This window comes from Oncorhynchus mykiss, chromosome 17 (genome assembly GCF_013265735.2).
Source record: "Oncorhynchus mykiss isolate Arlee chromosome 17, USDA_OmykA_1.1, whole genome shotgun sequence".
Taxonomy (NCBI): Eukaryota; Metazoa; Chordata; class Actinopteri; order Salmoniformes; family Salmonidae; genus Oncorhynchus; species Oncorhynchus mykiss.
In genome coordinates, this window is record NC_048581.1 from 69,022,413 (window position 1) to 69,048,448 (window position 26,036).

The 26,036-nt window shown below is 43.4% G+C and overlaps 1 protein-coding gene across 6 annotated transcripts in view; it reads right to left on the reverse strand.

Moving 5' to 3' along the window:
* LOC110494467 (rap1 GTPase-activating protein 1) overlaps positions 1–26,036 on the reverse strand; it is a 130,669-nt gene that overhangs the window by 22,486 nt on the left and 82,147 nt on the right. For 2 of the 6 annotated variants that reach the window (XM_036950530.1, XM_036950528.1), the window contains 4 exons: positions 20,064–20,157; positions 1,339–1,386; positions 769–807; positions 366–551 (listed from right to left, as the gene is read on the reverse strand). In XM_036950530.1, the coding sequence (XP_036806425.1) occupies positions 366–551; positions 769–807; positions 1,339–1,377 (264 nt within the window). In that variant the 5' untranslated portion in view covers positions 1,378–1,386; positions 20,064–20,157. Of the gene's footprint in view, positions 1–365; positions 552–768; positions 808–1,338; positions 1,387–6,213; positions 6,250–8,194; positions 8,610–20,063; positions 20,158–23,728; positions 24,054–26,036 lie in introns of those variants that run through there. The other 4 variants (XM_036950527.1, XM_036950526.1, XM_036950529.1 and 1 more) reach the window with 3 other exon arrangements.

Here is a 26,036-nt window from a genome sequence, read left to right on the forward strand (position 1 = left end):
CCTCAGCCTAGTCCCCCTCAGCCCAGTCCCCCTCAGCCTAGTCCCCCTCAGCCTAGTCCCCCTCAGCCCAGTCACCCTCAGCCTAGTCCCCCTCAGCCTAGTCCCCTCAGCCCAGTCCCCCTCAGCCTAGTCCCCCTCAGCCCAGTCCCCCTCAGCTCGACTGCTCAAAGAGAAAAGCTCCTCCAGCTAACTCAACAGTGGTGCATACAGATAATACTTTCATTTGTTATAAACACAGTCCCCTGCCAGGAGAATGAATGGACTGAGCCTCAGTCCTTCTATTTCAATCTACTTACATTTCAGATGGAATGAAATCTCCAGAAAAAAAGTAGGGAGCAGAATGGTGCTAATCAGATGATGCTCACCTTGCCCATGAACTGTTTCCTGTAGATCTTGGCCATGCTGTTGGTCTCCAGCTTGATGTGGGAGGACGCACAGGGCTTCTGCTCAGGCTCAGGTGTGGCACTGGGTTTGTGATTGGTCCCCTCGATCCAGTAGCCTCCGAACTGAGGCAACAGGATTAGGGGGAAGGGGCTCCTACGACCCAGGACCTGATTCCAACCAAGATGATGAAGTTAATAAAGTTAAATGAAAATAAACACAATACATGGGATTCAATTCAATAGCAGATAAAGGGCAACCACACTTTGGGTTCATTCAGACTGTTTATTATGTATCAAAGAGCTCTATATGTGATAGAGATTTCAGTTTCCAATGGTTTTTATCATACACAGCTCTGTATGTGAGTCAGTTTTAGATTGTTTGTACCTCGTGAACGCTGGGGTAAGGGATATAGTCCTCCTCTGTCTGCAAGAAAACCACATGTCATAATAATGCACAACATTTTTCCATTTACCATCATAGTCCCCTCATTAATGCAGCATGTGACTTTTATGTTGACAGCACAATCAACCAATCTACAAAGCACATAACTAGAATGAAAGGAACCCACATTAAATCATAGATTGAAACCACATTGACAATATTGGGTGGGCTATCCCAACTAATGAGACCCAATTTTTGGAGTGACCACCACAATAAACACCAATGTATTCACATCCTTATTGTCCACTAATTGTGACACTCAAGAGCTTTGGCGAGCATCCCTTGAACGGACACAGACTGCCGACCCGCCGAGGATATGCTACACAATCCAGCGTTCCAACACTGCAGTAGTCTGGCTGTGTGATAAGATTGATGAGGTTGGGGTTCTAATTTGAGCGATGTGTGTCTGAAAGCCTGTCTGACGGGAGACAAGGAGAGGTTCAAGGCTCTGCCATAATGGAGCCTTTGTCCACAGGGAGTCTGTGGGGAAATGTGAGGATAGACTAGACTCACTTTGAGGGGTGGAGGGAAGGTGCATCTCTGCTCGTCCATTCTGCTGCCCTGTGGAGGGAAATAGAGGCATGCCAGGGGCCAGGTGATATACACAGCACACACACACACTCACACAGCTGCACAGAAATAACATAGACTTCTCACTCCAAGTTAACTTCAAAACATTAATAATATTCAAGAGCATAAATGTTTTAAATGTTTCTCTAAACTAATCTTGGCATTACAGGTACATAGGAAAAGAGAAAAATAGGAAGATTTCAGATTAAGGACAATACATTGCTTCAACATATCAACTACACATAGCATGAAGATATAGCAAAGGAAGAGATAATTAAAATGTCAGTGGAAGAAAAAAGATAGGGTAGTAACTGAAGCAGAGGAGTGAGTGTGTGAGAGACAGAGGACAGCAGAGAAGGCGTCACCAACAGCCAGGCAATATAGATGCGCTAGGCAGTAGCAGGCACTGCAAGAAGTCCCTGGAGTGACGCGGTGACTGTTGTGATTGGTAGAGATTTCACAACTTTACTACAACATTATATTTAACCCAGTTTAAAAATAGCAACGTTGAGGAAGTAGAATTGACCAAATGAATTGAATTATAGAGGTCTAATGATCTATTCCATTCAACATGCTTGGCTCATGTCTGTTATTTCCAATATATTTGTAGGTTATGTAACTATTTATAAGAAAAATGGCCAATTATTAAATAGGTGAAATTATTTAATTGAGCTTTTATTTTTATTGCAATTTCTATTCACTTAGCTACTTACTTTTTCTAATGTTGTTGCATTGTCGAGAGGTTAACTTGCAGGTCAGCATTTCATTGCACTGTGTTATTTATTAATAAATTATTTATTTCAGCTTATATTTCTTTCATCACATTCCCAGTGGGTCAGAAGTTTACATACACTCAATTAGTATTTGGTAGCATTGCCTTTAAATTGTTTAACTTGGGTCAAACGTTTCGGGTAGCCTTCCACAAGCTTCCCACAATATGTTTGGTGAATTTTGCCCATTCCTCCTAACAGAGGAGGCCTCCTTGATCGCACACACCCTTTCAGTTTTGCCCACAAATGTTCTATAGGATTGAGGTCAAGGCTATGTGATGGCCGTTCCAATACCTTGACTTTGTTGTCCTTAAGCCATTTTGCCACAACTTTGGAAATATGCTTGGTGTCATTGTCCATTTGGAAGACCCATTTGCGACCAAGCTTTAACTTCCTGACTGATGTCTTGAGATGTTGCTTCAATATATCCATATAGTTTTCCTGCCTCATGATGCCATCTATTTTGTGAAGTGCACCAGTCCATCCTGCAGCCACGCACGCACACAACATGATGCTGCCACCCCCGTGCTTCACTTTTGGGATGGTGTTCTTCAGCGTGCAAGCTTCCCCCTTTTTCCTCCAAAAATAACGATGGTCATTATGGCCAAACAGTTCTATTTTTGTTTCATCAGACCAGAGGACATTTCTCCAAAAAGTACGATCTTTGATCCCATGTGCAGTTGCAAACCGTAGTCTGACTTTTTTATGGCGGTTTTGGAGCAGTGGCTTCTTTCTTGCTCAGCAGCCTTTCAGGTTATGTCGATATAGGACTCGTTTTACTGTGGATATAGATAGTTTCCTCCAGCATCTTCACAAGGTCCTTTGCTGTTGTTCTGGGATTGTTTTGCACTTTCGCACCAAAGTACGTTCATCTCTAGGAGACAGAACGCGTCTCCTTTCTGAGCGGTATGACGGCTGCGTGGTCCCATGGTGTTTATACTTGCGTACTATTGTTTGTACAGATGAATGTGGTACCTTCAGGCTTTTGGAAAGGATGAACCAGACTAGTGGAGGTCTAAATTTTTTTTCTGAAGTCTTGGCTGATTTCTTTTGATTTTCCCCTGATGTCAAGCAAAGAGGCACTGAGTTTGAAGGTAGGCCTTGAAATACATCCACAGGTACACCTCCAATTGACTCAAATGATGTCAATTAGCCTTTCAGAAGCTCCTAAAGCCATGACATAATTTTCTGGAATTTTCCAAGCTGTTTAAAGGCACAGTCAACTTGGTGTATGTAAACTTCTGACCCACTGGAATTGTGATACAGTGAATTACAAGTGCAATAATCTGTCTGGAAAAAATGACTTGTGTCATGCACAAAGTAGATAACTGACTTGCCAAAACCATATTTTGTTAACAAGAAATTTGTGGAGTGGTTGAAAAATGTGTTTTAATGACTCCAACCTAAGTGTATGTAAACTTCTGACTTCAACTGTACATCATGTGTATATGACAAATAAACGAACTGGGATTTAGAAGGGAAGGGGGAGGGCAGCCATAAAGAGAGGGGAAAAGATGGCCAGCTTTGAGGTTATTTGTGGTTGTAGGTGAACAAAACATTGAAACTACATCGGCCCTTAAGTTATGTGTCCAGAAATGTCATGTCATCTAAATATCTCACATTAGCTGGTAGAAACTGACAAAGGTCTTCACGACAATTTTTCGGGCTCATGTCTCTTAATATTCATGTAGCCTAGGGGCTATGTAGCGCTACTCCTTATATGTTTGTGGACACATTTTTCTTTACAGTTTAGTTGCCCTGGTCGTGTCAGTATACAGTAACTTTCAAAAAGTGGCTGCCCCTAAAAACCAACTTGTCATTTAGAAAACAGACAATGTGGCACCAATATGAGTCAGAAACATTTATTCTACTGTCAATATTTACTACAAAAAGTCAGTCTCATCCAAAACGGAGTTTTGTGAGACTTGTGGTCGTGATTGCATTACAACATAAATAAAGGTTGGGTTTGTTTCAATCCTGCCCACATGCCCACAGCTGGCAGCACACAAGTGATCATACATTTGAAGTGCAGCTGCACACGACCCGATCGTAATGCCTGTTGTAAATTTGAGTTGACTTCGGATATCTCTTTGGGCTAGTTAGGGACCATTGGTAAATTACGAAATGTACATGGGACATTATGTTACAATTCCAATAGCTAAATAAATTAAATGACTTAGAAATTAAATGACAATACATTTTTATGACTTAAACCCTCAAACCAACCATAAATTGTTGAAATGCATATACAAATATTGAAACATTTAATGAGAAAGCTAAAAGGTGTGCAACATGAAAATTTTATAATTTACATTGTGTAAATGTATTGACGGTGTCTATCTAGCCCCGGAGATAGGCTATCCTAAGCCTGAGTCAAATTCAGGTTGCACATCAGCTGGCTCAAGCTAATTGGCTAAATTATTTGGCTAACTCTTCCCAACAGCGAACACACACATCAAACCACACCACGAAACAAACATTTGAATTCAGTCATGGCCGCCAGCATTTCTTAATTAACCAAATCTAAAAAAGGCCAAATCAGGAAGTGTAGTCAGCCTTTAAAACTAACTAAAGACATGTTGCACCTTTACCTTGCTACCTTTCAGATGAGCCATGGAGGAAGACAGATAAGAACCACAGGCCAGTGGAGCACTTAGAACAGTAGCAGCCAGGGGCAGATGGTAGGAAAGAGGATAATTTAAGTGACTCGGACACAGGCACAAAACAAGTTAAGCTACCCCAGTATCCCCTTGAATATTTTGAATTGCAAAACTAAGGAGACACACCAGACAAGATAGAGACAGCAACAGAAGTGTTGGATATGATGGAGAGAGACACACCAGACAAGACACAGAGACAGCAACAGAAGTGTAGGATATGATGGAGAGAGACACACCAGACAAGACACAGAGACAGCAACAGACGTGTAGGATATGATGGAGAGAGACACACCAGACAAGACACAAAGACAGCAACAGAAGTGTAGGATATGATGGAGAGAGACACCAGACAAGACACAGAGACAGCAACAGAATAATAGGTGTTGGAGAGAGACACCGGAAGAACAGAACAGGCCATAACAGAAAAGGATAGACAAAGGAGACAGTAACAAACAAGAACCTGAGACAGCAACATACAAGACACAGACACCAACAGACAAGAAGCAGAGAAGGTGACAGAAGAGGGCAGATGGAGAGAGAACAAGGTGGATTGAGCACACGTAAGAATGTATCACTTGAAGTTGCTCTATAGATTTTATTTAGTTTGATTTATTTACAGGAATAATAACAGGTGAAATACAGACAGTGAAAAGTAAAACATGGTTTACAAAGAATTTGCAGGTGAGGTGAAAAAGCCTGTGAAATTACTATTAAAACAATTATTTACTTTCACACTTTTTACAACTGGGACAGGACGAGAGAGGAGGGTAGACAAGAGAAAGCAACATAGAATACTAAGAGACAGCAACATAAGAGGGCAACAAGAGAGACAGCAACAGACGACACAGGAAAGGCTATGGAGAGGAGGGGTGAGCACACAGTAGACTGTATCACTTAAAGCTGCTCTATGGATTCTAATTACTAAACAGTGTGTGTGTTTAAACATTTGACCAACTGGGGGACATTTTGTTGGTCCTCACAAGGTCAAATGTTAGTTCTAGGGGGTTTATGGTTAGAATTAGTGTTAGAATTAGATTTAGGGTAAGGAGCTAGGGTTAATTTTATTGTTAGGAGCTAGGGTTAGGTTTAGGGTTAAGGTTAAGTTTTTGGGTTAGGGTTAAGGTATGGGTTAGGGTTTAGGGAAAATAGGATTTTGAATATGACTGAATGTTGTGTCCCTACAAGGTTAGTGTGTGTGTGCGTGTGTGTGTGTGTGTGTGTGTGTGTGTGTGTGTGTGTGGGGGGGGGGGGGGGGGGGGGGGGGTGTGTGTTGACATGTTTAACCAGAAGTACCCACAAGAATAGTAAACAGAAAACAAATTGAAACTACAAAGAAGACAAAGCAGTGAGTAAAGTATACAGCAGAGATCTCAGACAACTTACAGTACCTGCATCCTCTCGATCATTGCAAATAGGTCTGATGTCTGAGTGAGAGAGAGACAGATCGAAGAAGGAAAGCGGTTTACTGGTTGGTGAAATATGCTGGCTCTACAGTCTTCTTCACATGGGATTTGTATTGTGTTCATTCCAACACATTTGTGGATGTGGAGCTGGGAGTGTAGTTGATCCAAGCCCTCTTTACATTACAACCAGCCTCTGACTGCATGCTCCTTGGCATCAATGTGTTGTGCTTCTTTCCCAGGCCAGTCACACCCCCCGAGCACACCATCACCCTCACTGAGGCTCCATTTACGACTCACTGAATCGCTCCTAACGAAAACAATTGCCTGGAAACAATGATATTCTCCTCTGAAGGAGCAGGCAGGGTGAAGCCCAGTGCCTCTAAAGGCAGGGAGGGAATATTAAGGTTGCAAACAGCCACTAACCACCTTAACACACAGTCTCAGGCAGGCAGCTAACTCTGTACACTCAGGATGTATTGATGCGTGGCTGTAACACACTTAGCCCATTAGATCAGCACGGAATGGGGAGAGGAGATATTAGTCCGAAAATGAAAACAAATGAGATGCATGGGTTTACAAACTGGTTCTATAAGAACCCTCCATCTGTCATCTCTGTTCATTTCTAATCAATAGTAGTCTACTGTACAAGTCCTGCAGGAAGTGAGCCAAAGATACATAACTTCCAGACTCCTTTAACCAAAAATCAACACAAGTGCTGTAGCCTCATTACAAACTCCATTCACTATCAGCTCCCATTAACGGCATAATCAATTTTATCCCAGATAAGGTAGTGGCAGGTAGCCTAGCGGTTGAGACTATTGGGCCAGTAACTGAAAGGTTGCTGGTTCAAATCCCTGAGCTGACTAGGTGAAAAATATGTCATTGTGCCGTTGAGCAAGGCACTTAACCCTACTAATATCTCTGGATAAGAGCATCTGCTAAATGACTCAAATGTAAAAAATAAGAGAACTCATGAAGAGAAAGGATACCCGCTGTCAAGCAGTTGAACTCTACTGAGGCCTGAGGATCTACTCTATTCAAGATAAGGGACACTCATATAAAGTAAGAGAAGGAATACCCACAGCCAGGCAGCTGTTCTCCACAATGCCCGCTATCCTGATGCTGGGCAGTTCCATCCTGACCACAACGCATGGACTAGGGAAGTTACCAATTAAAGACTCTGTGCTATTGGGTGAGATAGCCCATGACAGCCCAGTGAGGCACTCTCTGTACCATGTAACACAAGTGGACTGGGGTGTCAAGCTAATGTTTCCACATGACAACATGAATTTACTACGGGTACACCGAAATCTACTGTTTGGGTACATTCACACATACTGACCAACACTGGCTTGTTTTAATAACCCATGGTTCACCGTGTGAACAAACAGTGTCATATGATACACTGGCCGATCCTGCTGCTACCTTGAAAGCAAACGAGTGCAAACTAACACGGTCAGTGAGGATCAGAACAAAAACAGAAATATTACTGTTTTCCAAACACAAATATTCACCTCACCAACTCCTTTATCAAAAATGTGAGTGCAGTAGTAACCTACACATGTGGGGTGACTGAACTCTCTGCCAGAGACAAATTGAGAGGTCCCATTGAGAGGTACTGCCATGGTAACGAGTAAAAGTGATGGGACTGGAAACAGCAGTAAAGACTGACCCTGATCTAATGATCTCCTTTCCTAGCCTCTCCACTGTCTCTGTGGCTACTGGAAACAGAGTCCTACCAAAACCAATCTCTGTTCACATGAGAAATTACACATTAATATAGGTGATAAGACTAACAGTAAGAGACACAGCTGCGCCTTCAAGTAACGAACAGCTGTTCTGACTGCAACAGAGTAATCGTGAACAGATGTGGATTTACAACACTCCACTGTAAGATACCTAAGATCACAGTTATCTGCAGTACTTTATCTCTTACTCATATACAACAGTAAGAATGAATACTTACATCAGTGTGTCGTCTCCTCTGGCCCCATGTAATAACCAAAGGACTGAGGAACACATGGCCACTCTTAGTCATCCTGAAGTCACTCATAACTCCAAAACTCTGACTCCAAAAACAGAGTATGGGTATATTTGTTTCTGTGTGTATATTGACCAGAGGAGTGTCAGAGGTCTAACTACTACTGTCACTTTACACTCTATTCTACTGCCCCTAAATACAAGACAAGGTATTGTAAGTTGCTGCGTCTCAGGTCTCTTAACAGGTCTGCATGCCCATTAGAATGCATGGGTTTGTATAGGTCTGTATGTACTATATCTGTGTGAGCATGTGCCTGACTGTAAAGATCCTCATCCCTCCCTTCCTCTTCTCACACACTCTGTCTGTTTTCAAGGAAGAGTGTTTCTCCACCTCCTCTCTCGCTTTGTGGACTTCTCTTTTTTACCCTTTCATATGGTAAGCATATTGTTCTCTCTCTCTCTCTCTCTCTCTCTCTCTCTCTCTCTCTGAGAGTAGTCTGTGCTCAAAGCCTTTACACTGCAGAAGTAAAGTAAGTCTACCTTTAAGTCTGAATAACGTGTATAAACTGCTCTGTAAAGACCTTGATGTTACAGGAAGACCCTCCTTGTTCCTTTATTGACACAGCACATCTCTTCGGGGGCCTTTATTGACCCTGTGAAAGTTTTCATGGGCCGGGTCTGAGAGGAGTCAGCAGGCTGCAGGAGCCCAGAGAGGATCTGCTGACACAGCCAGGTCCAGGGTCTGAGATCAGGGTCTCATCATCTCATCTTTTCAACTTTCAGAACAGAAAGAAGGGTAGTCATTGTGTAGTATGTTGTATTACATGTTTGAATAAGAGGAAGAGAAAGAGTGAGAGGGAGGAAAGGGGAAGAGTAGTTGTATTATTGTGTAAAGTGTACACTGTGGAACTCCTCATCTCGGAGGTACTCTCCCACTATCACATGTCCAACCAATACTGCCCTATTTCATACCACAGGGAAACACATTTCAGGAACCTCAATGAAAACAGATTGGAATCATTTTATAATGGTCTGCATTTATACAACGAGAAACACTATCAGTTCTTCCACCAAAATTGATTTCAGCAGAGAGAAATCAATGGGCAAAACACTCGAGCAGGGAGAGATCTGAGGTTCTGTGATGAGGAGGCTACACAGTGCCTTCGGAAATTATTCAGACTCATTTACTTTTTCCACAGTTACAGCCTTATTCTGAAATGGATAAAATAAAATCCTCAGCAATCTACACACAATACCCCATAATGACAAACCAAAAACAGATTTTTAGAAATGGACAGAAGCATTCAGACCATTGCAGTGAGACTCAAAATTGAGCTCAGGTGCATCCTGTTTCCATTGATCATCCTTGAGATGTTTATACAACTTGATTAGAGTCCACCTGTGGTAAATTCAATGGATTGGATATGATTTGGAAAGGCATACAAATATAAAGTTCCCACAGTTGACAGTGCATGTATACTCAAGATGGCGTAGCAGTCACACGTCTTTGTCCTCGTCTTGTCGTGTCCCATGTATACATATTTTTATATATTTTTTCTTTGCATATCTTTTTATATTTTTCTAAACCTCAACTTCAAAATACTCTCCTGCAACCCGCCTCACCCAATGTGGTGTGGATCTGCTTTTTCTCTAAAGTATTTTTCTTTACTCCTGAACCGGAACCCCAACAGAAGCTAGCCAGTTAACTAGCTACTAGCTAGTAGTCAGCTAACCACTGCTAGCGGTCATCAGCTAACCTTTAGCTAGGAAAACTCTCGCCAGTTTGCACAACGCAATTCAAACCTGAGCATTCCGGACTTATTTTCTCTCCATATCACCGGATTCCAAATGCAAGTTCTGAACCTTTTCACCTGGATCATCGCAGCTAGCTAGCTGCCTATCCTGGAGCTAGCCCATGCTAGGGCCATCTCCCAGCTAGCTGAAGAGGTCCATCAGCCACTCCTGGGCTACATTACATATTTAACCAATTGACCTGGACCCCTTTTCCTGCCGTTCTGGAGACCTGCCGATCCTTCACGACTGGACTACTGACGTAATCCGCCCGAGGGGGTTCTTGAACTGGCTACTACATTGCGACGACCCCTGAATGCCCATCTAGAGCATATCGGACTGTTAGCTGAATAGGTCCATCGGCCAATTTCTTGGGCCACTATACCTATTTTGCCAATTGGCCTGGACCCCTTTTACTACACGGAGCACTGCTTATTCATCACGACTGGACTACCGACGTAACAGCACGGGGAGGTTCCGCATGAGGAGGCTATAACAGACTTCTTCCGTCACGACGTCCCTCTTAAGACCCTTCTGCTAGCTTGCATGCCCCGGCCCGCGAGCTGTCTGAATCACTGTGTCTCCAGCCAGCCTAACTACACACTGGACCCTATGATCACTCGGCTACGCATGCCTCTCACTAATGTCAATATGCCTAGTCCATTGCTGTTCTGGTTAGTGATTATTGTATTATTTCACTGTAGAGCCTCTAGCCCTGCTCAATATGCCTTAGCTAACCCTTTAGTTCCACCTCCACACATGCGGTGACATCACCTGGTTTAAATGATGTTTCTAGAGACAATATCTCTTTCATCATCACTCAATGCCTAGGTTTACCTTCGCTGTATTCACATCCTACCATACCTTTGTCTGTACATTATGCCTTGAATCTATTCTATCGCGCCCAGAAACCTGCTCCTTCTACTCCCTGTTCCGAACGTACTAGGCGACCAGTTCTTATAGCCTTTAGCCATACCCTTATCCTACTCCTCCGTTCCTCTGGTGATGTAGAGGTTAATCCAGGCCCTGCAGTGCCTAGCTCCACTCCCATTCCCCAGGCGCTCTCATTTGTTGACTTCTGTAACCCTATAAGCCTTGGTTTCATGCATGTTAATATTAGAAGCCTCCTCCCTAAGTTTGTTTTAGTCACTGCTTTAGCACACTCTGCCAACCAGGATGTCCTAGCCATGTCTGAATCCTGGCTTAGGAAGACCACCAAAAACCCTGAAATTTCCATCCTAACTTTAACATTTTCGACAAGATAGAACTGCCAAAGGGGGCTGAGTTGAAATCTACTGCAGAGATAGCCTGCAGAGTTCTGTCTTACTATCCAGGTCTGTACCCAAACAATTCAAGCTTCTACTTTTAAAAATCCACCTTTCCAGAAACAAGTCTCTCACCGTTGCCGCTTGCTATAGACCACCTTCTGCCCCCAGCTGTGCCCTGGACACCAAATATGAATTGATTGCCCCCCATCTATCTTCAGAGCTCGTGCTGCTAGGCGACCTAAACTGGGACATGCTTAACACCCCGGCCATCCTACAATCTAAGCTTGTTGCCCTCAATCTCACACAAATTATCAATAAACCTACCAGGTACCTTCCCAAATCCGTAAACACGGGCACCCTCATAGCTATCATCCTAACCAACTTGCCCTCCAAATATACCTCTGCTGTCTTCAACCAAGATCTCAGCGATCACTGCCTCATTGCCTTCGTCCGTAATGGGTCTGCGGTCAAACGACCACCCCTCATCACTGTCAAACGCTTCCTAAAACACTTCACCGAGCAGGCCTTTCTAATTGACCTGGCCCGGGTATCGTGGAAGGATATTGACCTCATCCCGTCAGTAGAGAATGCCTCGTTATTCTTGAAAAGTGCCTTCCTCACCATCTAAAATAAGCATGCCCCATTTAAAAAATGTAGAACCAGGAACAGATATAGCCCTTGGTTCTCTCCAGATCTGACTGCCCTTGACCAGCACAAAAACATCCTGTGGCGTTCTGCATTAGCATCGAATAGCCCCCTTTTCAGGGAAGTTAGAAACCAATATACACAGGCAGTTAGGAAAGCTAAGGCTAGCTTTTTCAAGCAGAAATTTGCATCCTGTAGCACAAACTCAAAAATGTCCTGGGACACTGTACAGTCCATGGAGAATAAGAGCACCTCCCAGCTGCCCACTGCACTGAGGCTAGGAAACACTATCACCACCAATAAATCCATGATAATTGAGAATTTCAATAAGCATTTCTCTACAGCTGGCCATGCTTTCCACCTGGCTACCCCTACCTCGGTCAACAGTCCTACACCCCCCACACCAACTCGCCCAAGCCTCCCCCATTTCTCCTTCACCCAAATCCAGATAGCTGATGTTCTGAAAGAGCTGCAAAATCTAGACCCCTACAAATCAGCTGGGCTAGACAATCTGGACCCTCTCTTTCTAAAAATGATCTGCTGAAATTGTTGCAACCCCTATTACTAGCCTGTTCAACCTCTTTTTCATATCGTCTGCGATTCCCAAAGATTGGAAAGCAGCCGCGGTCATCCCCCTCTTCAAAGGGGGAGACACACTAGACCCAAACTGTTACAGACGTATATCTATCCTATCCTGCCTTTCTAAGGTCTTCGAAAGCCAAGTTAACCAGTTGAGTCTATGGGGGCGCTATTTCATTATTGGATAAAAAAACGTGCCCGTTTTAAGCGCAATATTTTGTCACGAAAAAATGCTCGACTATGCATATAATTGACAGCTTTGGAAAGAAAACAGTCTAACGTTTCCAAAACTGCAAATATATTATCTGTGAGTGCCACAGAACTCATGCTACAGGCGAAACCAAGATGAAACTTCAAACAGGAAATGAGCAGAATTTCTGAAGCTCTGTTTTCCAATGTCTCCTTATATGGCTGTGAATGCACCAGGAACGACCCTGCGCTTTCTGTCATTTCTTCAAGATGTCTGCAGCATTGTGACGTATTTGTAGGCATATCATTGGAAGATTGGCCATAAGAGACTACATTTTCCAGGGGTCCGCCCGGTGTCCTTTGTCTAAATTGGTGCGTAATCTTCAGTTGCGGTCATTTTCTCCTGGGATTCAGGACAGAAAGCACACTTCCACGAACGATATATCATCGAAGAGATATGTGAAAAACACCTTGAGGATTGGTTCTAAACAACGTTTGCCATGTTTCAGTCGATATTATGGAGTTAATTTGGAAAAAAGTTTGGCGTTTTGATGACTGGATTTTCGTTTTTTTTTTGGTAGCCAAATGTGACGCACCAAACGGAGCGATTTCTCCTAAACAAATAATCTTTCAGGAAAAACTGAACATTTGCTATCTAACAGAGTCTCCTAATTGAAAACATCTGAAGTTCTTCAAAGGTAAATGATTTTATTTGAATGCTTTTCTGGTTTTTGTGAAAATGTTGCCTGCTGAATGCTAACGCTAATGCTAACGCTAAATGCTACGCTAGCTAGCTACTGTTACACAAATGATTGTTTTCCTATGGTTGAGAAGCATATTTTGAAAATCTGAGATGACAGTGTTGTTAACAAAAGGCTAAGCTTGAGAGCTAGCATATTTATTTCATTTGCGATTTTCATGAATAGTTAACGTTGCGTTATGGTAATGAGCTTGAGGCTGTATTCACGATCCCGGATCTGGGATGGCTAAGTGCTAGAGGTTAACAAACAGATTACTGACCATTTTGAATCCCACCGTACCTTCTCCGCTATGCAATCTGGTTTCTCGCCTGGTTCACCAACTACTTCTCTGATAGAGTTCTGTGTGTCAAATCGGAGGGCCTGTTGTCCGGACCTCTGGCAGTCTCTATGGGAGTGCAACAGGGTTCAATTCTCGGGCCGACTCTCTTCTCTGTATACGTCAATGATGTCGCTCTTGCTGCTGGTGATTCTCTGATCCTCCTCTACGCAGACGACACCATTCTGTATACTTTTGGCCCTTCTTCGGACACTGTGTTAACCAACCTCCAGACGAGCTTCAATGCCATACAACTCTCATTCCGTGGCCTCCAGCTGCTCTTAAATGCTAGTGAAACTAAATGCATGCTCTTCAACCGATCGCTGCCCACACCTGCCCGCCCGTCCAGCATCACAACTCTGGATGGTTCTGACTTAGAATATTTGGACAAATATGTGGGCAACTACAAATACCTAGGTGTCTGGTTAGACTGTAAACTCTCCTTCCAGACTCACATTAAGCATCTCCAATCCAAAATGAAATCTAGAATTGGCTTCCTATTTTGCAACAAAGCATTATTCACTCATGCTGCCAAACATACCCTTGTAAAACTGACCATCCTACCGATCCTCGACTTCGGCGATGTCATTTACAAAATAGCCTCCAACACTCTACTCAACAAATTGGATGCAGTCTATAACAGTGCCATCTGTTTTGTCACCAAAGCCCCATATACTCCCGACCACTGCGACATGTATGCTCTCGTTGGCTGGCCCTTGCTTCATACTCATCGCCAAACCCACTGTCTTCAGGTCATCTACAAGCCTCTGCTAGGTAAAGCCCCGCCTTATCTCAGCTCAATGGTCACCAAAACAGGACTCAACCGTAGCATGCGCTTCAGAAGGTATATTTCACTGGTCACCCCCAAAGTAAATTCCTCAGTTTGGCCGCCTTTCCTTCCAGTTCTCTGCTGCCAATGACTGGAACAAACTGCAAAAATCAATGAAGCTGGAGACTCATATCTCCCTCACTAACTTTAAGCACCAGCTGTCAGAGCAGCTCACATATCACTGCACCTGTACATAGCCCATCTGTAAATAGCCCATCCAACTACCTCATCCCCATACTGTATTTATTTATTTATCTTGCGCCTTTGCACCCCAGTATCTCTACTTGCACATTCATCTTCTGCACGTCAACCACTCCAGTGTTTAATTGCTATATTGTAATTAATTTGCCACCATGGCCTATTTATTGCCTTTACCTACCTTATCTAACCTCATTTGCACACAATGTATATAGACTTTTTTCTACTATATTATTGGCTGTATGTTTGTTTATTCCATGTGTAACTCAGTGTTGTCGTACATGTCGAACTGCTTTGCTTTATCTTGGCCAGGTCGCAGTTGTAAATGAGAACTTGTTTTCAACTAGCCTACCTGGTTAAATAAAGATGAAATAGAAAAATAAAGGAAACATGGCACCATCCCTACGGTGAAGCATGATGGTGGCAGCATCATGCTGTGAGGATGTTTTTCAGAGGGAGGGACTGGGAGATTAGTCAAGATTAAGGCAAAGATGAACAGAGCAAAGTACAGAGAGATCCTTGATGAAAACCTGCTCCAGACCTCTCAGGACCTCAGACTGGGGCAAAAGTTTACCTTCCAACAGGACAACAACCATAAGCACACAGCCAAGACAACGCAGGAGTGGCTTTTGGAAAATTCTCTGAATGTCCTTGAGTGGCCCAGCCAGATTCCGGACTTGAACCCGATCGAACATCTCTGGAGAGACATGAAAATAGCTGTGCAACAAAGCTTCCCATCCAGCCTGACAGCTTGAGAGGATCTGCAGAGAAGAATGTGAGAAACTCCCCAAATACAGGTGTGCCAATCTTGTAGCGTCATACCCAAGAAGACTCGATGCTGTAATCGCTGCCAAATGAGGTCTGAATACTTTAAGGCACTGTATTTATGCCACTTTAAACTTATAATACAGATTGATGTCCTTTGTTAAATAAAATGGAGGCTTTACTGTAAAGGACCTTCTGTTGTGTGAAGAGCTTTGAGTGAAGTGTACATTTACAAAAATGGCAGCAGACTAAGTTGGATTTTGTAGGAGAACACACATAACCAAACCTTTGTTCAGCATCAATATCCTAAAGAAGGTCAATCCTGTTGATATTGCAAAGATGTGTACAAATGTTTGCATTGTTGTGAAACAACAATGGCTACCGGGTGACATACAGCAAACATTTGATATTGAAACACACTGAGACAACAAATCTGTATTACCATTTAAAGTAGCCTACACACAAAAGCAATGACATGGGTAGACTGATTCATGCTAGCTATGTGGTCAAAGCCATGCTTACCATTGACATCCATGCACAATGTGAAAATGTGACCTAAGATGAAGTTACGATTCTCCACTGGATGTGTTGGGAAGTGAAATACCCTGCATAGGTAATGTTAAAATGAAGTAGAAACAACTCAAATCTCAGCTCGCTATCTGTCTACTGCACAATGTAGCTTAAAATGGAAACCATGTATTCACAGAGAGAAGGGATTTGGGCAAATTAATAAGAGAGAAGTAATAACCAGACAGCATAGTGAACAGATCACAGCACTCTTTCTCAAGCCCCACCATCATATTGAGACTCCAAGTACACGTTACCTTAATTTCCTTTTACGAGTCCTTTAATTTAAACACTCCAGGTTAGTGCTCTAGAATAGATGCAATAACGAGCCTCTCTCCCACTGAATCACTTTTGCTGCCTCCCTGGCCTGGGGGCCTAACGCTAAGCATATTTTATATGTATTAATTACCAGATCTGGTCTGTTTGAGTGGCATGACACTTCCCAGACCCTACATAAAACAGCTTGGTGGAGCTCAGTCAGAAGGCGCCTCACGGCCCAAGGCCTAGATTAATTGGGTTAAGGTTAGAATCAGGGTTATGGGAAGGGTTAAATCAAAATTCTACAGTTGTCCCCGACATGACTCAAACGCACAACCTTTGGATTGCTAGACGGTCGCAGTATACGCCTAAACATCCTCCGCGACCAACCTCACTACTTTTGTTTCTGTCTAAAGTACCTAGAATATTAGTAGGTATCATATGTCTTGGAGGTGCTTAGAAATATGTATAATACAGGGTGGAGGGAGAGACAGTCGCTGAGGCTTATCTGATATCAATGAATTATCGAGCACTGTCGTGTCTGACTATGATTAAATTATATGACATGCTATTTTATGAAATCGATTAATTGATTACGTGATTGAATGAAACCATGCAACAATTATACCATTAATAACCTGGGGCACCACGGAAGCATTCATTTATATAGAGCGGTTATCTCCCGAATCCACTCTCTTAAATATCTGAAGATCTTTTATATCAAAAGCAGTCAATTATTAATCGTCGTCTCATTCTGATTGTCGTAAGTACTTGGTTATCTGCACGAACCCTAGCTAATAGGTTAAATCAACAATACACAAATTGTCTTATTTATTTACAAATACCTAAATAATCACACAGAATTACATATATATTTATATGCACAGGATAGATCACACATAAATTACTAATCATGTCATGAAAAGCCCCTAGCGGGCTAACCCGATATGACGGCTGGTTACACAAAGGAAGGGGTTGGATTTGAATAAAAGAGCGGGAAGACTGAGGGACAAAGGGATTGAATCTCTATCGGACCTTGAGAAGCTATGCTACAGTAAATACAGAGTCTTACGCATTCTAATAACCACCCATTCGGAAGAGGAAAATGCAAGATATATATATTTACTCTGAGCTGCGCCTCGAAAAATGGGTCAAAGATGGAAGACTGGTTTACCCAGCAGAGATCGCCATTATCCTTTGAAGAATCTTTCTGGTCGTTGTGTTGTAGAGCGGACAAGTTAAAATACCCTGTCGTTCTTCTGAGATTGTCTGTCCTTTTCTAGGCCACGTATGTTTACAGCTGCAGCTGATAACTCAACGTCTAGAAGGTATCACTTCTTCTTTAGTGAATAAACGTTCAAAGATCATACCAAGTTGCCATAATCAGCTCGCGCTGTACTCTGGCTGGTCTAGTCGGAATTCACCATTCTAGTGTGGTGATCGTCACCTCCATGTTGAAATTCACACTTTTAAACCTTAGGGCAGCAGTCTTAACATTTCTGGAACTAAATGTTAATTTTGTTTGGTTGTAGTAGAAATGAGCTCTTTTAAACGTATGGACACCAGTCCTCACATTATCGGTCACAAGGTTTGACTTGCGTCAACAGGCATTTGTACTGGGAGGAGAAGGACATGTTTCATAGTTCTCAACCAATGTCTGTTCACTTGGGCATGGCCACTGAGTGGGCCTACGTTTTACTATGAAACAATTCTCTTATTTAGGAGGCTAAAATTACATTTAATCTTTTCACAAATAGTTTCACATTTAAACATTTAAATTGCACAACAATTCCATGTGAATCTGATAACTAGAATGTGTAGACTTTCCAAGATACAATTTATGTCATCCTATCATCAGATAAAGACAGACAACAACTGATCAGACATCATATTCTTTAAGTACCAACGGACATTTTCAACTGGTTGAGAAAGGGAAATATTGTTCTTTCCCCAACCTTTTGATGGTGCCATACTTTCACTGTGGTAACACAGGGCTTTCCAAGAGTCCATTCTGTAGTGAAGAGAAAAGGGGGGAAGGTATTTATGGGATGGTCATAAACCTCACCCAACAGGGCAACGTTATGACAGCACTTACACTGACCCTATTGACCACAAATCAATGACTACGATCACTATAAGGCTGTTGCATAAAAGGACTTGACACTTTCAGCTATTCCAAACTATTTCAGACTATTTCAAACCCATAGTATAATGGAAGGGACCTGACAAACTGGGCTGAGGAAGATGGACCTGATTCCCTGGTCTATTCCATCACCACTATAACTCATAGCCCCCATCACAGCTTTCATCTCGCCCCACCACTCCAATACCAGATACCTGAATTTCCCATCCTCTACCTGTGGTGAGACCTGCCAATGTTTTGGCCACGCCAACCTACCGTCCACTCCTCTCCAATCATGTCTGAGAAAATCCATCATTCATTGTGGCCGTCAGCGGCAGGCTCCTGCATGACCTTCCTCTGGCCAGCAGTGGTAGAGCACAACATTTACACTACAGCAGCTGCTCTGGTATGGTCTGCTCTGCTCTCCACACATCCTTCCATCAGAGGGATTGACTGGTGCAGTGGGCAGCAGTGTCTCCAGGACCACCACCACCACCAGAGAAAAATCTGCAGGCTGAGGTACTAAGGCACTAAGCCACAGCACACAGCAGTGAAAATATGCCTAGATACTACAGCAATACAGTCTGGACCAAAGGCATTTACCTGATACAGCTACACTGATGAAGAACTCTGTGATTTATAGTCTGCTGAATTTGTTCATATATTACAAGATAATGCATAATGCATTATATAATTGACAGCTTCTTGACAAGGACATTCACCTATAAATGTGTGCATTACTGCAGATTTAATCATTGAATATTCCTCATGTCCAAACGAATCACATCACCTGGGTTCGTAGATCAGCATAAATGAATTCCCATGAGCCAAAACCACAGAGAGTGATTCAGTCATCTGAGTGAGTGACAGCAGGTTTACAGAGGTTGAGGACAGACCACCAGTGTCTAGACCACTGAATCTCTCTTTGCCTCACTCTAACACTCCAATTCCCCCGAGTTCCATAATGTAAGGGGTAGATGTGGGTTTTTGAGACACAGATATTCTTTAGGAGACCCTATGTACCTGTGATGAGCTGGGACCCAAGAATCAAAACAATTTGCTAAAATATTTATTTATGTGTAAAATTGAGAGCATTCTCTATATTCCTCAGCCCCCAGTATCATATAATTATTTAAGGTGTTTTGTAAGTGCACCTACTAGCATCTTCTGGACTATAAAACAAAAGCTTTGTCCTTGGCTGTTGGAACAACCTATATATTATGTTATCTAAAAGTAGTAGATCATAGGCCATTGATAATTACTTTGATTTTGCCTTGCTCAAGGGTACATCGACAGATTTTCTTTTCACCTTGTTGGATGGGGGATTAGAACTAGCAACCTTCCAGTAACACTCTAACGCTCTAACCGCTAGGCTACCTGCCACCCCTGTCTGATTGGTGACACCATTCACCTGCACACAGAGTAGGGCAATAGAACAACACAGGGAGGAGTGGGGCTGAATAGAAAAGAGGAAAGAAAAAGACAGCAAGAGAGAGACTTGTGAAAATAGGTGAGAGGTCAAGGTTGAGGTGACAGGGTGCAGTTGGGGCTTGGACCCCGCTCCTACCTTTGATAACGAGCGAGCGCGATATGCAGGATGGGAGTGTGACAGCAAGGGCTCTAGTGTGTCAGAGATACGAGGTATCCTTCCATCCTGTTTGCTGTGAATCACAAAGGAAAAGTTTGAGTTATTGACATGGATATGTTATGACATTATGGGTTACTGTTAGCGGTAGGGTTTACATTGGAAAAATCATGTTTGGTTGGTTTTGAGTTGAACATCTCCGGTAGAGATCAGAGAAACGGTAGTGTAAATTCTGGCAATCACGGAGGTGCGAGATTGGACCTCACCACATTAAAGAGAGGAGCACACTGTAGATGACGTGACTGAGCTGACTGTCTTTCCAGTCTCTCCCCAGTAAATACTTGGGATTAACCCATAATTGTCTTTCTGTCTTGCTCGACTGACCTAGAGTGTTGTCTCCTGAGCCTGTGAAGTGGTGAGGACAGGCTATAACTAGGGCTGTCAGGCAACTGGAATGTCTGAACCATTGAAATAGAATTTGAAATTACTGGGTTGTTCTTTGGTTTGAACAACACAGAGTGAAAAGGGACATGATCCCTCCCTCCCTCCCTCTGTCTGATCATGTTTTCTCTGGTGACAAGATCTTATTAGCAGCCTGGCCAGAGCTGTATGATTGAGTCAAAACATGTTACTTCACACAACGTCTCACAAAGCAGTCAACTGCTGGATCGACTGGCAGTCAGGCTTTTAACGGCCCATATTAAATAAATGGAAGAGCTTTCTACACACAGAACCTTGAACAGAGGGCACCACGCTGAGGCTTGAAGCAGGAGGCATTCTATTAAGGAGTAAAGGCTTGGCACAACAACCTGGCTGGCAGGGAAGGTGAGCTGCTGAGAATATGTAAATCTCTCTCTCTCACATTCGCACACACACACAGGCACGCACGCACACACACACACACATACACATGCATACTTTTCAATCACATGGCACAGGGGGTGGTTTGTAGGTTCAATAAGCCTATTTACCAAGTGGTGTTGTTATCCTTAAATTTCAGCTCTACTCAGCTGACGGGTTCCCTGCCCATTAACCCTTCAGAAACCGTCAGTGCACACCACTGAACATCACTGACAACACACTGTTGACCTGGAGCAGACACTCCTTTAACAGCATTATTTCATATCTTCTATATGAAAACATTGCAGAATCATGTCGGAGAGGTCATATCAAATGCTTTTCTTAACCAAAGCATGGCACATCATAATATTGCCCCACTACAAAGCAGGGCCCTGCAGTGCTTATTCCATCCTACAACAGTACGACACGTTGGCATCTGGTAGTAGGCTGGTTTAGATGGCGGCTGGGTAAAGCAGGCACTACTACACAGGGAGGGATCAGAGGGTTCAGCCTGACAACTGGTCACCTCACCCCAGGAACACACACAGCCTGCTTAATGGATCGGATTACGGGAGCAGAGTGTGTGTGTGTGTGTGTGTGTGTGTGTGTGTGTGTGTGTGTGTGTGTGTGTAGCTTAAAAGCCACCAAACAAAGCACACATCCAGTGAGTGTGTCATCATCTCAACACTAAGGGTGAGCTTTACAGAGAGAAGAGATGATGGTCTCAGTGTGACTGGTGACAGTAACAATACTATCCCAAGTGTGTCACATCCCAATACCAATTACAGGGACACCTGCCACACTATGAATGTTTAAAAAATTCACTGAGTCCAGAGCAATGGTTTTGCGCACCTCGAGTTAGTACTACGTACAGTAATCTTATACATTTTATTTTATTTAATTGAACTATTTTTATTTAATAGTGACACTGGCCTAAATGACAGAACATTGTGTGAAACAAGTGATTGGTGCAGCTAGTCATCCATAAGTGGCTCAGTTAACAGACTGCAGTGGAGGAGTGATTGGCAGAGAGAGAGCATGTCCTGGTCCAGGTCTAATCTGGAGATCTGAATCAGAGAATGAGAGTCATGCAGCCATTACATAATACAGCTGTCCAAAAATAGCCCCCGGTGAAGAGGTCACCAACCTTCAACCACAATCTGATTAAAATGCCACTTCCATGAATGTTGTGTGTGTGTGTGTGTGTGTGTGTGTGTGTGTGTGTGTGCGCATTTGGGTGTCCCACACCGTGGAAACTTCTAGTCAAGGAGAACATTTTAAACCTGAAAAGCCTTCCTCCACACAGTACTGCTGGGTCATGGGCTCTGATAAGATGATGCAAATGAGCTCTCTCTCCTCCTCTGATGGGTGTGGAGTATACCTAGAAATACAAATGAGCTGGACTGGTTTGCATATATTGCAACAAAATGGAATGACAAATGCATTTCTCTAGTCCCTGAGCGGCAAAGAAAGCGTGAGAGAGTGAGAGAGTAAGAGAGCATGTTTGCACCAAGACAATAGCTCAATATCCTCAGTAAGGTGTTCCCTGTTTGGTATAATCCATACCAGTCAAAATGTATCAACACATCTCCTGCAGAAGATTGAAAAGGTTGCAATGTGGAGGGCAAACATTCACTAATTATTGGTGCAATCAACAGATCGATACTATGGTTCAAAATGCAGTAAAAATCAAATTTGATCTAGTGTTTAACTTCAGCAGCAAACCAAGTCTGTTGAGGAGGGCTTATACAGTATCATATCAACATGTACTTAATGAGGTACAGTATCAATGCAGGGGTCTGGGACATAGTCCCTAATAAAGCTTCATGAAGACATTGAGTATTTAATGCATCACTGACTGTTATCTCATCAGGACTGCACAACAAAATCTCCAAAGAAAACACCATATCTGGCCATAACTGCAGCAACAGAGATATGGCATGGCTGGCCCTTTTAATTAGGGCAAGTGGGGCCGTAAATTATGGCTTGTGGGGCTGTCTGTGGTGCAGTCTGCAGATTATGGAGTGTGTTGGCATTTTAATTATGGCATATTTTGCAGTATGTTAACTGTCATATGTCAGCTGTCAGTGAACCCAAAACTAACCTTGACAGTTAAGTTTTGGTATAATTTCTGAGTGGTTAAGCTGAATGTTTGGGATAGGGTTAACCTTGACGATTAAGTTTAGGTATTCATTCCGAGTGGTTAAGGTAAGGGTTAAGGTTTGGGTTAGGGTTAAAACAGAAAAAAAAGATGACAAAACACGTACTTAGTGCTGGGATTGAACTTGCGATCCTCTGAGCCGTAGCTCACGGTTTGAGCCCGTCCTCAACCCCACCCAGAACACCCTAGCTCGTCGTGAACCTACTGGATGGCCATAGGCGCTTGCGTTGCCTGTAATAACGGTAGGAAATTGCAATGGAAATAAAATGACACCCCATGCCATAATTTCAATATGCCTAAATACGTCATAATCCACCAGAGTTTGGCCTGGGATTGCAAACATAGCCAAGAGACATAAAACCATGAATCCAAGCACTATCAGATTCCCGGATCAACATCAAGTATACAAACACCCCTCTACTACACCAACATACCAACATAGTAATCACCTGTATTCTTATAGCTAACATCTAGCATAATGGTCCCGTCTTTCTCTTCCACTGCCCAAACCCACCTGTCCTCTACCCACACACACTGATATTTACCGGAGCTTAACCGGCCAGTCCAGCCAGACAGAACACAGCCAGACAGCAGGCTATCTAATCAACCGCAGCAGCTAATGCACAATGAAAGCAGAGTTACTTACTCTAGGCACCAGTGTGAGCAGAGCGAGTGGAGTGCAGAGGCAGGTCCAGCATGGGATGCAGAGATCAGTGGACGATCAGCACTGCTCTATGCAGCAGAACCTAGCCAGGAAAGTGCTGGATACAACTATGTTCTCTCCCTCTCGCTGTCTCCGTCTCTCACAGGCTCTTAGTTTCTACCTCTCCTCTCATTTTACTTAATTGCTTCAGAGTGGTCTTTTGCTATCGCTCACCTCCAAATGTCTCTTTTTCTCTTTCCTTCTCTCCCTCTACTTCTCTGTCTGATTCAGTGTTAGAGCTCTAACACCTGCTGTTAGATTGCAGCCTCTCCTGTCAGATGATGCTATGGAAAGCTCCCCTCTCTCCCCCTCCCGTCCTCATTACTCTCTCTCCCCCTCCCTCTCCCTCTCTCTCCTTCTCTCACATGTACACACACACACACACACCACATGGACATGAGTGAGCAGAGTGCAGTGGGCGTATGGACATGAGTGAGATTCATGATGCGAAGTGCTAAGAAGGACATTATCTACCATACAAGATTTCAAATCACTCATTCCCCATTATCTACCTCATCCCTCTGACAATAATTATCCCATCCAGCACATGCTCCATTTGACTCTGTAGCGGACAGCTGAAAAGCGCAAAAAAAATATCTAATCTCTAACATAGATTATGGATTCACATATGGAGATTAAAATAGCATAATTGGCAAGAAGACCCTGTCAGCTATTAACCATTGATTCTGCTGAGATTCTGTCTTTCATAGAGGACAATTCAAATAAAACACAGTCAAATGCATCTGTAAATAACATAATCTTCAAACGATGTCTACCAGAACCAGAAGTCTATCTCATTCCCACATTGAGCCAGACTTCAGTCTCTTTCCACCTCCCCTATGAGTACTTACCAGATATGTTGCACCTTATGGAGGATTGTGTCAGAGAAGCTCCCTCTCCTGGTTCCAAGGCCCATGCTACCTGCTCCTGTACTGCCCAGAGCTCCCTAAAGCCTGTTGTTTGGGTGTGGTTCCACACCAGTCTCAATATACACACAAAACCATGTTGTCTTAGTTTTTCACAGACAGTAGTTTCCCCCTGTCTATCTCCCAGGTGAACTACTTTGGAACTCACACAGGGAAGATCATTTTACCTCTGATAACCTTTCCCCTCAGGAGAGGGCAACCAGACCGAGATCCAGGCAGCCTGGAAGGGTCTGATGAGGTGCGTGGCATGTGAGACTAGACATATATCTCAATCTGGGCCTCTCCAATTGGCAAAGCTGACAATAGGATGAGCAGGGTATCATTGTTCCCAAACAGAGTGAGAATGAGGGAGTCAAACCAGGTCATAGGGAGTCAGTATCCTAAATCACTCTCATTGTCAGCCCAGACAAAGATCAATGTATTTGAGAAATACTTGGAAAAAGAACGGTCTTTGGCCTGTGCTAAAACTAATTAAAGGGATCCTCCATAATCTCTCTCACTCTCTCTCCCCCATTCACTTCCTCCCCATTCATTCATTCATTCATTCACTCCCTCTCTCTCTCTCTCACTCTCTCTCTCTCTCCCTCCCCATTCACTCCCTCTCTCACTGTCTTTTCAGCCCCTGCAGTCATCTGTGGAGCCAGCTAGGCAAAATTTTACATTTACACACTGTCATACTGCAGATACTTCACTCCGTGCTGAGAGACTAACAATCCCTATGTGGGAGGAGGCACAGATACTATATTGAGTGTGTGTGACAGAGAGAGGTAAGGAGAGGGGCAATGGCCTCCTCACTGAGTGTGACTGAAGGAGTAACTTTATCACTTTTTTATCAGTAAGTAACTCCTGTCTGGTCTGTCCTGGGGCTGTGGGATTCATCGTTCCCTCTGAGTCTGCTGGGACTAGGAGGACTACACATGGCTGGACGCACATCAAATGAGAACCCTGTCAACCCTGCTTACCACCTCTGCTTCTCATAATTCAATTGTGTTTGGAACTCTAACTCCATTGATTTTGTTAGTCCTGTGCTGGAAACAGTGTGGTGTGAGACAACACGACAGCCCGGCAGACAGACAGGCAAGGCCATGGCCCCTGTCCCCAGTCCCCTGAAGCTCAACCTGATGATGGAATACAGGCAGGCAGCAGCCTCGTAGTTCATTCCCAGTGTCAGCGCCAGTCACCCTGACCACTGGGGATGGAGGTAAGCTCCTCTGCTCCGTAATGAGCTCCGGCCCAACCCAGGTCATCATTTGTCCCTGTGCTTCAGTGTACTGTACTGCTCTGCTCTGGTCATGGTCCGATGGGAGCCCAGCACAGCTGTGGCT